This window comes from Paroedura picta, chromosome 5, assembly GCF_049243985.1.
Source record: "Paroedura picta isolate Pp20150507F chromosome 5, Ppicta_v3.0, whole genome shotgun sequence".
Classification (NCBI taxonomy): Eukaryota; Metazoa; Chordata; class Lepidosauria; order Squamata; family Gekkonidae; genus Paroedura; species Paroedura picta.
The window spans coordinates 129752580-129764859 of record NC_135373.1 but is presented as its reverse complement, the minus strand read 5'-3'; the positions used below and the strand labels follow the sequence as shown (position 1 = coordinate 129764859).

Genomic DNA, 12280 nt, shown 5'->3' with positions numbered 1-12280 from the left:
GATCCTTTTATTCTTTGTGATGTTTCTGATTCCTATGCTTGCAGCGTTTACCTGCCGTCTCCTTGGGAAAGATGCCTTTCCTCTGGACTATGGGAATCCCTTTAAATCCCCTTCCAAACCCTCAGCACTAAAGATCGGAATGCAGTCTTCAAAAAAAAATGAAATTATTTTAATGGATGGATTAAATAACAACCACCCCTTTAAAATGTTTGTTTAAAAAAGCACAACATTTTTTACAAACCCTTTCCCCGCAAAATGCAAAACAGTTCCTTTCCTCAAGCTGTTTCTTTGTTTTAAACTAGCCAGCACACATGCTGATAAAAAATTATAGCTCTCTTTTATACAAAAACCTCATTATTCATTTGTGGAGTGTTCCCCAAGTTGATACTCTTTTTCTTCTTAGCAAAGGCTCCTGTATCATTAAAGGGCCTTCCAGGAGAAACAGAAAATTAAAGGAGGTTAAAGTTTTGTCCCTTCTTTTTATCAGCTCCATACTATGAAAAAAATTAGCTGTTGAATTCCTGCTTAAACACGTGTAGATTGTTAAATGCACAGGAGCTGTGGCCAATTTTTGGAGGGCTTTTTTTTTTTTTGCAGCCTGGGTCATATCTTAATGTTGAAAAGGATGGCTAAAGACACCCTGCCAAACCGAGAGACAAAAAATATTTGACAGTCCCCAAGCTCCGATTCCCTTACGGAGCAAAATGGTGACTCCAGAAAGAGCAAGTTTCCCAGCATGCACCAGGAGAAGTCCCAGAACCAAGCAGAAATTGAGATGTCTTTTAAAAAGATGGAGTTGAACCGAACGTTGAAGGTTTGAAGAGGAGACTTCACGCTCCTGATCTTGAATATATTTATCGTGGGGGAGAGCCCCATTGCTTTCAATAGAGTATGTTTATAAAGTAGGGTGGTTGGGGAGTATAAGAATTTTGGCAGTCCACGAGTGAGCTTGAGAGTAACTGCACAGACTCCTCAAGAGATAAATAACCAAGGGGAAATAATCAGTGAAGATCATCTTCAGGCCAAATGCGCCGTCAGCTACAATTTTTACGGACTTGAAGAAGCTTCCACAACCACAGCAGCAGAATCACTTTGACGGGCTTACAGAGGATTTTTTCAGCAGTCCTCCAGTGTGCAGAGTTTCATTACCGAGGAAAATGGCCCTGCTGAACCTCAGATGGGAGGCCTGTAATGTGAGGAAAATACAGCCGAGCGGGCTTGATGGAACAGCCGGGTGAGTCTGTAGACGAAGGGCAGGGAGGTGGGAGATGCTGAGGAAGAGGAGAGAAAGAACATGTTTGATTTTTTTTTTTTACCTATGCAAGGCAGCGATCCAGTCCAGCCGCAATGTTAAACATTACAAATGACATCTCTCCTCCGGATTCTCATGTAGCTGAATACACCCTGCAACCCCAGGAAATGCAGAGGAACGCTGGACTCCCTGCTTGAGAAATCCCATCCACAAAACATCAAATCCGCCCGATAGAAAATAGCCCCCCTGTAAGATTTTTAACATCTTAATTTTAACTGCAAGAACAGCTCTAAGAGGACTGTAATGAGACCAAGGCCACCCAGCTGGCTGCATGTGGAGGAGGACTAGAGACTCAAGCCTCTCCAGATTAGAAGCTGCTACTCTTAACCACTACACCAAGCTGGAAGACACACTTTGTATATCTGTTTTATCAATTGTAGTCACCCTAAGCCTGTCTTAGGTGGGAGCAACCAATGCATCTAATAAATAAACCTAGCAATAATAATCACAACTTCCCCAACAACTGGCCTCCCAGCTTCCACCTGAAGACCCGGTGCCCTTATTTTGGACCTCTCTAAGACCCCGATCCTTACACTGTTCGCAGCGGCTTCAACACACTTCTAAATATCCCCACGGTGCCCCTCCTCCTCAAACACTTGGGGCTTCGACCATGCTGCCTAACAGCCCAGATCACCCCCCTTTCTAAATCCAGCTTTTCCAAATCTCCCTGTAAACCAGAAGTAACTGAGCGCGTCTTCCTTTCTCATACCTGGGTCAAGCTTCACCACAATGAGAAACAGCACGAAAGCTGCTAGGAGAGCCATTTTGTAGGGGATGGAGCCGAACTGGCCCGCTAGGGACCCCAGCGCTCTGCCCAGCTGGGCCAAGATGGTCAACACCTTCTTGGACACTAAGCCTGCAAAATAAGAAAAAGACACAATGGGAAAGCAGCAAAAAAGAGAGAAAAGCGGCATATAAGAACCAACTGTTCTTCTTCAGTAATATCAGGGCTCTCTCAGCCTCACCTCCTTCACAGGGTGTCTGTTGTGGGGAGAGGAAAAGGAAGGCGACTGTAAGCCGCTTTGAGGCTCCTTCGGGTAGAGAAAAGCGGCATATAAAAACCAACTCTTCTTCTTCTTCAGTAATATCAGGGCTCTTTTAGCATCACCTCCCTCACAGGGTGTCTGTTGTGGGGAGAGGTAAGGGAAGGCAGATGTAAGCCGCTTTGAGACTCCTTCAGGTAAAGTGATATATAAAAACCAACTCTTCTTCTTCAGTAATATCTGGGCTCTCTCAGCCTCACCTCCCTCACAGGGTGTCTGTTGTGGGGATAGGAACAGGAAGGTGATTGTAAGCCACTTTGAGACTCCATCAGATAGAGAAAGGAGGCATAGAAGAACCAACTCTTCTAAAGTACAGTTTGCCTTTTTTCACTGCTGCAGCACACATTTTGTCTGAAAAGACAAGCTATCTTTGGGGGAAATCTCTCTCTTTCTCTACCCAAAGCATCCTAGTCGCCTTCCGTTTCTTCTCCCCTGTGAGGGAGGTGAGGCTGAGAGAGCCCTGATTTCACTGCTCGGTCAGAACAGCTTTATCAGTGCCCTGGTGAGCCCAAGGTCACCCAGCTGGCTGCATGCGGGGGAGGAATAGGGAATCAAACCTGGCTCACCAGATTACAAATCCAGACTCCTGATCACTATCCCAAGCTGGCTCTAGGGATTATTAGGAGAAGGATTGAGAATAAAATGGCCAATGTTCTAATGCTCCTGTAAAGTCCTATGGCGCGGCCTCGTTTGGAATACTGTGGACAGTTCTGGTCACCGTCTCCCCAAAAGGTACATCGCAGGGCTGGAAACAGTACAGAGGAGGGAACCAAGCAGCTTTTCTAGAAGGAACGGCTAAAGAATCTGGGACTTTTCAATTTAAACAAGAGATGACTAAGGGAGGACATGTTAGAGGCTTATAAAATTACGCATGAGGGGGAAGAATTGACACAGATTTCCCCCCCTCTCCCAAAATACTAGAACCCCGAGGGCAGTTTTATTCCAGAATCATGAATCTAATTGTGTAGCCACAGTTTCTACTGCAGAAGAAGCGGGTTGAAAAGAAACCTTACCCAGCTGCGTCTTCCAGGCTATCTCTGCCTGTGCCTCAGAATCTGGGGGCTCCTCAGGCTGCTGCAACCACAGCTGCCTCTTCTCTTTAAGGATCCTGCATGCCTCCAGCCGCTGCTCCTTGCTCAATGCCTTGCAACCTTCAACCATCTCCTGGGCTTCTGCAAAGTGCCCGAGGGGCAAAAGAACGTGAAAGAGATGCAGCTGAACCAATAGGCCGTAAGTCGGCAGGTGCTGATTGGCTGAGGCCCGTAGCCAATCGCTCCCGACATCCAGCATCACACGAGGCTCTTTGACTTTGTTATGGAGGAGGATGCTAGGGAAAAAGAAATAACAAAACACCACTTTAAGGCACTGGCAGCTTTTACGGGGGGACTGTGTGGGGTAGTGGTCAAGAACGGTAATCTGGAGAACTGGGTTTGATTCCCCACTCCTCTGCATGAAGCCGGCTGGGTGACCTTGGGCCAGTCAGTTTTCTTAGAGCTCTCTCAGCCCCACCTACCTCACGGGGGGTCTGTTGTGGGGAGAGGAAGAGAAAGGTGATTGTAAGCCGCTTTGAGACCCCTCTGGGTACTGAAAAGCAGGATATAAAAACAACTTTTCTTTTTTTATTGTTGGGAGTTCTCAAAGCGCAGGGCATACCGAAGGCCAGTAAAGTAAAAGAGAGGTGAACTCCCCTGGGGAGGCTGGATTCTTGGGCTGCTCTGAAACCCATAAACTGCTAAGTGACTTTCTCCTGTTCAGCCTCATTTACCTCACACAAGTTCGTGCTGCCCTGAGCCAGAAGGGCAGACAGAAAACTTGCAACCAAAAGATAAATCTGGGCGGATGCTTTATATGCACAGCGAGGAGCATGCAGCCCCAAAGGCCCCAATTCCTGCATAACGGGCAAGATCCTGCACACTGGGATGCACACTGGGATGCACACTGGGCAAGATTGTTTGATGTGACTCAGCTGCTGTTTCTCCCGGTGTGCTCCAAAAAGGACAGCAGCAGGTCGCTTCTGCAGGTATTGTACCTTTGTGCTTCTGGACAGAAATGACTGGGTAGGAGGCCTATTCCATAACTGCGTTGCAGACATCAAAGACAAACAGGACGGGTTGTTGTGATCAAGTGACTGAAGCCGAGGGCAGAAAGCATCTTGACCCCTGGCCACCTAGCCCCCGGTGAACTGCTGCGACTCCTGCAGAGAACACTGGACTATATGAAACATGAAGTGATCTGGCAAAGCTCTTTTTACATTCTTCAGCACGAGCACAACCAGGTTCACTTCACATGTGCTTTGGGGGGAAGGAGGAGGAAGAAGAAGAGCTGGTATTTTATACTCCCCTTTTCACTACCCAAAGCGGCTCACAAACATCTTTCCCTTCTTCTCCCCATAACAAACACCCTGTGAGGTAGGTGGAGTTGAGAGAGCCCTAACAGAACTGCTCTGCGAGTACAGCTCTAAGAAACTGTGACTAGCCCAAGATCACCCAGCTGCCTGCCTGCGGAAGAGTGGGGAAGTGAATCCTATTCTCCAGATTAGGGTCTGCTGCTCTTTAACTGCTATACCACACTGGCTCTTCCGCTTTATGAATTTAAAATACATATATTAGTAGGCTCTGGAAGTCCTGATCTGGATGGCCGATCTTGTCCAACCAAAGCAGGGTCAGCTCTGTTTAGTACTTGGGTGGGAGAGCCCCAAGAAGTCCAGGACTGCTATGCACAGGCAGGCAACGGCAAGCCACCTCTGAATGTTTTTTGCCTTGAAAACCCTATGGCCCTGAGCCATATGGAAGGGCGGTATACAAATCTAATAAATAAATAAATTGCCATAATTCAGCCGAGACATGACCGCACTTTCTGCCACCAAACTTGAGAGATTGTAGTGGGAGAAAAAAAGCAGCCCATCCCCCATTTAAATAAAATTCATTTGGAAGAAGCATAGTGAGATCCTTACAGGCCTCCCAAAAATCGCCTTGCATGAAGAAAGCTAGTGTTCAGGGAGAAGACTATGCTAGGATACTTGCTGACATCTTGTTTTCTGCATACATGGGAACAGTTTGTATAACTTCCTCTAACTTCAGCCCTTCACCTGCAGTCTGGATGGATTTACCACTACAGTGAGAATTAGATCTGTATACAAAAAGGGAACTCACCACAATTCCAGAACTTTGGGAGGCAAGCATGCAGGAACTTGGTAATATTGGAGGACCCAGGGGAGGACTTCTCTCCACCGGTTCATTTCAGCGAGCGCCTGGATACCCACAATGCATAAGGAGCACCTCAGTTCTTCTGAGCTGGTTCAGGAAAGAAGACAGGACAAACAACAGCAGGGTTAGGAGAATGTTATAATTCCTAGCAGCAACCCAACTTTGAGGGCAGTTTCACCAGACCCCACCCAACCCCTCCAATGATTCCAGAGGAAATTTAGACTCCCCATCTGTAGCTCACAAGCAGTTGTAAAGTTCTAAGTCTTATGGGAGGACTGAAGCCCAGCTCTCTTTCCCTCTTCAGGTGGAGTTAAAGAGATTAACATTTGCTAAAAGATTCCTCTGGGACAGCATTTAAAATAACTTTGCTGTCATTCTGCACTGAGCATTGAAGAGGTAACTCCATGCATCACTTCTGGGGATTGGACTCCTCACCCCTGCCAAATTTCTACAGGACAAGGCACAGGGTAGCTGTGTTGAACTACATAAAAGACAATAAAATCAGAGTCCAGTAGCACCTTTAAGACCAACAAAGATTTATTCAAGGCGTGAGCTTTCGAGTGCAAGCACTCTTCGTCAGACTAAGAACTGACCATCATGACAGTGGGAATATATAAGCAAGAGACTGTTAATCACAAACATAGTTTTATTTCTCCAATGTTTTTGTGTACTACAATTGAATTCGAGGGGACTGATTGGCTATTTTAGCAAAGAATGATCATATGGCTGCATTTGGATGTTGTGACACAGTTTACTAATTTAACAGAATTAACTTTTTCTTTATATTCCCACTGTCATGATGGTAGTTCATAGTCTGAGGAAGAGTGCTTGCACTCGAAAGCTCAAGACTTGAATAAATCTTTGTTGGTCTTAAAGGTGCCACTGGACTCTGATTTTGTCGTGCTACTTCAGACCAACACGGTGACCCACTTCAATCTACAGAGGGGACCAGCTGGTTTCCTGCAGCCTTGGAGACAAGGAGTAGAAGCAGCGGGTTCAAATGACGGGAAAGGAGGTTGCACTGAAATATTGGGAAGCATTTCCTGGCAGCATGGGTTGTTGATGGGACATGCTGCCTTGGAGAGTGGTGGTGTCTCCTTCATGGGATGCCTTTTAAGACAGGGGTAGTCAACCTGTGGTCCTCCAGACGTCCATGGACTACCATTCCCATGAGCCCCTGCCAGCGTTTGCTGGCAGGGGCTCATGGGAATGGTAGTCCATGGACATCTGGAGGACCACAGGTTGACTACCCCTGTTTTAGGAGATCATCCAACTTTCAGGACACACCTGTCAGGTGTGCTGCGTTTCCCCAGTCCTTTGCGGTGTCTTCCCGCTGGGCGCGATCCTGAGGTGTCTACTGGCTTCCCTGGAACCATTTTGCAAAGGAAACGCTACCGACCTTCCGGCGTCTTCCCCGTCCGCCTCGCCCGGGAGGCTCCGGCAGCCCTTCTCGCAGCGGTCGAGGGCAGCGGCGAAATCCAGGTGCACCACCAGCAGATCCGCCGCCTCCTCCAGCAGGGAGGCCGCCCGGGACGCCCCCGGGGACAGCCAGGCAGGATCGCTGCCCCGCCAGACGCCGCCCCCGATGCCCGACGCGCCCGGCAGGTCGTTCTTCATGGTGCCCCCGGAGCTGCGATGCCCGCGCAGCCCTCGCCGCTGCTGCTGCTTCCCTGGCTAGCCAAGTGCATGCACCGAGTCCGGCCCGGGTCTGGCCTTGGCGCCGGGTGGGGCGCGGACAGATGCGCTTTTCTCCTGGATCGCGTCTTGCAGCACCGCGCCGGCTCAGGGAGGGAGGGAGGGAGGGACGGGAGGAAGCGCTTGGACTTTGCACGCCCCCCGCCCAGCAGGAAGGGTCCCGCCCCACGCAGCGCCGCCTTTGCTGCCCAGTCGGAGGCCTTCCTGCGCCTCCGTAGCGCCCCGCTGCATTCTGGGGGCTGTAGTTTTAGGGGCAAGCGCCGCCGCACGGCTGGCAGACAGAATGATACATTGATTTTTTTAATAAATAAATTTATGTTTATAGCCCACCTTTGTCCACAGACTCAGGGCCAGTAACACCCATGAAATAGCCGGAGGTATATGTACATATATGTACACCCATACCTATTGCTGTTTTATGGATGTTATACTGGCCCTGGGTCTGTTGAGAATAGGTATAATATGTACATGTATAGGTATAATACCTTTTGCTATTATATAAACACTATTTAAATATAAGTAATGAGGTTTTAAAAACATAGTTAAAACCACCTAGCTTACCGTTTCTGACTAGCCAGGGTTGGTTGGTGTTCTGATCTGTGGAGGTAGGTGGGTTAGAATAATATAAGGTGACCAGATTGTCCCACTTTTGGAGGGACATCTGGGGGCACCTGACAAATTGTACTTACGTTGAAATTTTTATATATATATATATATATATATATATATATATATAAATTACAATACTATTTTTGCATTCTATGCGTTCTATGAAAACTTTTGTTGCTCCATATAGATCAAATTTTTAATCAAGAACCCCCCCCCCCATCTTTTAAGATGCTACCAAACTCTTTGGTTTGGCCTCCACCGACTGACACCGCCACCTTTCTAGAACAATGTCAGAAAGAATCTAACTCGCAGTGGGATGCGGTATCTGGAGGAGAAGTTTGCATGTCCGGGCTTTACTTGATCCAGCGGTTGATCCAACTTGAACGAAGATTAAATCCCTCCAAATAGCTTGCTGTTTACCTCCAATCAGATGTCCAGATCTCCAGGTGGCTGTTTGGCATACAGCTGCCTGATTCATTCGTTAAAGCATCTCCAAGAGGGAATGCACTCATTAATTCCATCAGAAACCAGGGCTGGTCTACTTAGCTCCTATTCTTGCTGGGCCTGTGGCCTTCTATACTGAAGACAGGACATCATCCCATGGCTCCAATCTGGTATCATTCAACAAGTCTGGAGAAAAATGCCCTGTCTCTTTAATAGAGAGCTAATATGTGGAAATAAGCTGCTGAAATTTCCCCTAACTTGAAGGTAAATATTATCTCATTAAACCCCTGTTAAAGAGACAGGACATGTTTCTCCAAGTCAGTTGTCAACCCTAGAGCCAGTTTGGTGTAGTGGTTAGGAGTGTGGACTTCTTATCTGGTTACTGGGTTTGATTCCCCGCTCCCTCACATGGGTGACTTTGGGCTTGCCACAGCACTGATAAAGCTGTTCTGACCAAGCAGAAATATCAGGGCTCTCTCAGCCTTACCTCCCTCACAGGGTGTCTGTTGTGGAGAGAGGAAAGGGAAGGAAATTGTAAGCCACTTTGAGACTCCTCTGGGTAGAGAAAAGCAGCATATAAGAACCAACTCTTCTTCAGTACTGTCAAGGCTCTCTTAGCCTCACCTACCTCACAGTGTTTCTGTTGCGGGGAGAGGAAAGGGGAAGGCAAATTTAAGCTGCTTTGAGAATCCTTTGGGTAGAGAAAAGCAGCATATAAGAACCAATTTCTCTTCTAGCTATGAGAAGCATGTGAATTACTGACTTTGATGGCTGCGAGCAAAACTCCTTCTCCATTTCGCAAGTGTAGAAGCTTCAGAAGATTCTAGGCCACAGGTAGCCAGATAGGACAGGGCACATAAGCACCAGATGGATCTCCTGCTGGAATTGGATGTCATTTTGGCAACTGCCCTTTTCCAAAAAGTGTGGAAGAATTTAAACAAGGATTAACATGCTTGGCAGATGGAGCTGGTTTTTTGGTCACTAGGGGTCGCTCAAACCATGCATATTTTGGGTGTAATTTGTAATTGGGTGTAATTTGTAGGGCATAGGAGAGGTTAGTTAGGGCACAGTTATTTAAATAATAGCAGTCAGAAATGGGGAAATGCTGTTTTTTTTTCTAGTTACGCAGCATTTGGAAGAGATTTTTCAGGGAGATGAACTGAATTATAGTACAAATCCTCCCCTCCCTTTTTTTTTTTCACTATCTAGAGCAGCCTTTCTCAACCTTTTGACCCTGGAGGAGCCCCTGAAATAATTTTTCAGACTTCAAGGAGCCCTGGAAGTGATGTCAGCTGGCCACACCCCCAGAAGTGACATCACTACCAGCACCCTTAGCCCTCATTTTTCTCCCCCCCCCCCGCCTTTTACTACTACTATGGTGGCTTTGCCTCATGTAGGCTGGAAAGAAGAGTGGGAGCAGAGAAGACAGCCTGGACCCCCTTCCCCAATACCACATCACTTCAGAGCTCCTTTTCAGAGGACCCCTGATCTAGAGCTTCTGGTGGGAGCATCTGGTTGGCACTGGGGAGAACTGCCAAAAATCAACTATGGGGGTTAGGAGATTGCTGAAGATGCTACGTTCCAAAGCCAACCATTTTCCCTTTCAACATGGGTGTCATACAGGAAAAGCTCCCCTATTTCTTCTATCTCCTTAGCAGCCCACAGAGGTTCTACCTACTAATCCAGCTATCACAGGGTACACAGCAAAATATCTCCAGGATACCCTAAAAAAACGAGTCAGTTTACAAGACTTCAACTTGGGGTTGCCAACCCTAGTGTGGGAGATTTGGAGATGGTGCTTCTGGGACAAATTTGGGGAGGAATATTTCCTAGAATTTGTGGGATGTGGTAGATTTTGCATCTGAAGCTGCCATCTTCTCCAGGGGAACTCATTTATGGAGTCTGGAAATCAGTTATCATCCCAAGAGAGCACCAGACCCCATCTGGAGTCGATAACCCTGATCCAGTTTGATCTAAACTACATGCTTTCTGATCCCAAATGTCACAAGCAATTAGACCTCAACTATTAAAATTAACGCATCCGGGTTTTTCCCCAAAGAGAATTGGAAGTTCCTAACCTCAGAAGAGAGAGTCTCCCAAATCTTAATTGGGTGATCCAAATCAATAATATCCAATACTAGGGGTGCCAGCCTCCAGGTGGGGTCTGGGGATCCCCAGAATTACAGCTCATCTGCAGACCACAGAGATTACATACCCTGGAGAAAAGGATGCTTTGGAGGACAGACTCCAGGCATTGTATTCCACCAAAATCCCTCCCCTTCCCTCCCCAGGCTCCACACCCAAATCTCCAGGACTTCCCCAACCTGGAGCTGGCAACCCTATGCCCTTCCCATCCCCTGTGAGGGGAGGCCTCACAGCAATATCCCATAGTGACCTATAGAAACCAGAACTCTTTTTAAAATCCACATTGAACTGTTGTGTCGAAAGCAGGGAAATAAACTGAAGCAAACTGCAGTTTTAAAGCAAAACCTTGGCCAAAGTTTCTGAGTGGGTGCTACTGACGAGAACTACAATTCCCAGTGTGCACCATGAGAGCGAAGACTGAGTTCTACCAGCTTGTACCCAACACAGATTCCCAAATATGGAGAAGCATCGGATCCTGACAGTTGCTCACCGTTGAAAACTTGCTGCGAGTGAAGAAGAGAGGCACCGTTTGAGAGGAGCCAAACGGGAGGTAAGTGAGAGGCTGCAAACCTTCTCCCCAGACATGTTTCTGTCTGGAGGACGGCCAAGGGGTTTTGTGCATGGGCTTGAGAGCACTGAGGACTGGTGACTGTGGGAATTGCTCTGCATTTCGAAGGAGGGCTGTTGTTTCAGGTGGAGGGAACCGTGCAGCCTCAGGAAGCAGACCGGCTCCTAAAATGAATCACATCCCTCCTTGTCAGCTCTTGCAGCTTCCAGTAAGGGACAAGGGAATTGAATGTTATTCAGGCCCATGTTTCTGCTGGAGGAAAAAAAACTACTCTGTTTCCATTGGAAAGTGCTTAAGGAGGTCTGTTTATGATTATCTCCTAGACCAGGGGTAGTCAACCTGTGGTCCTCCAGATGTCCATGGACTACAATCCCCATGAGCCCCTGCCAGCAAACGCTGGCAGGGGCTCATGGGAATTGTAGTCCATGGACATCTGGAGGACCGCAGGTTGACTACCCCTGTCCTAGACAGTAAGATGTGCTGAACTCAATCGGGTTGACTTCCAGATGTACAGGATTGGGCTCCATATCTTTTCTGGTTAAGAGTTACCCAAAGCCTGGAGGTAACTCATGTCCTGCTCTTTGGATGGAGGTCTCCCATGTGGAAATCAACATTTGAAACTTTTCCTACTATGAAGATAAATAACCTCAAGACTGGCTGACACGAACAACAACAAAAATAACCTCACCTGGAAAATTTAACAGCCTCTGTTAAAGGGACAGTAAGTTTTTTTCCAGGACTCTTGGTAGCCATTAGCTAGTTCATTCCTCAAGTTCATAAACCCTATTCCTTAAAATCGGTGTCCTCATCCGGTAGGTGTAAGAGCACATAAGTTTAATTCGTGTGGGGAGTATAGGGGGTGTGTGCCAAGACTGCCATAAGAAGACCTCATGATCTCCCTGCTGTGATCCACAATGATCAGCATTTCTATTCTTTGTTATATGTAATTACTAATGGGCAATGCATATTGGTACGAATTTTGTAACAGTTTCCTGCTTGGTGACAGTGCTTAAATCTCAGACAACTTTGCTGCAATCCTTACCAGACACATTTATCTAATAATGTGAGCACTGATGAAAGCTTATATCTTGTAAGATAAGATGTTAATAGAATCATAGAATCAAAAGTTGGAAGGGACCTCCAGGGTCATCTAGTCCAACCCCCTGCACAATGCAGGACACTCACAACTACCTGCCCACCCACGGTGAGCCCACTTTCATGCCCAAGCCATCCCTCCACCAAAATTTTCCAGAATCTA

The 12280-nt window shown here is 47.2% G+C and overlaps 1 protein-coding gene across 2 annotated transcripts; it reads right to left on the bottom strand.

Annotated features, from left to right (window-relative positions):
- Positions 1-147: 147 nt before the first annotated feature.
- PEX26 (peroxisomal biogenesis factor 26) lies at positions 148-8471 on the bottom strand. 2 transcript variants are annotated; one of them, XM_077340681.1, is made up of 5 exons: positions 8286-8471; positions 5508-5648; positions 3369-3682; positions 2022-2168; positions 148-1271 (listed from the first exon to the last, which is right to left on the bottom strand). In XM_077340681.1, the coding sequence occupies exons 1-5, from the start codon at positions 8384-8386 to the stop codon at positions 1174-1176; spliced, it is 801 nt and encodes a 266-aa protein (XP_077196796.1). In that variant the 5' UTR covers positions 8387-8471; the 3' UTR covers positions 148-1173. The 2 variants fall into 2 exon arrangements, with proteins under 2 accessions (XP_077196796.1, XP_077196794.1); XM_077340679.1 differs by lacking the exon at positions 8286-8471 and adding an exon at positions 6961-7401.
- Between the last annotated feature and the right edge of the window lie 3809 nt (positions 8472-12280).

What these genes read in the sequence shown, in the direction of transcription:
- PEX26 (XM_077340679.1), bottom strand. Translation starts at nt 7,178, where the DNA reads ATGAAGAACGACCTGCCGGGCGCGTCGGGCATCGGGGGCGGCGTCTGG. An exon ending in CCCAAAGTTCTGGAATTGTG is followed by an intron (nt 3,683 to 5,507) that starts GTGAGTTCCCTT and finishes CTTTTTCCCTAG; the next exon opens with CATCCTCCTCCATAACAAAG. An exon ending in AGCCTGGAAGACGCAGCTGG is followed by an intron (nt 2,169 to 3,368) that starts GTAAGGTTTCTT and finishes CTTATTTTGCAG; the next exon opens with GCTTAGTGTCCAAGAAGGTG.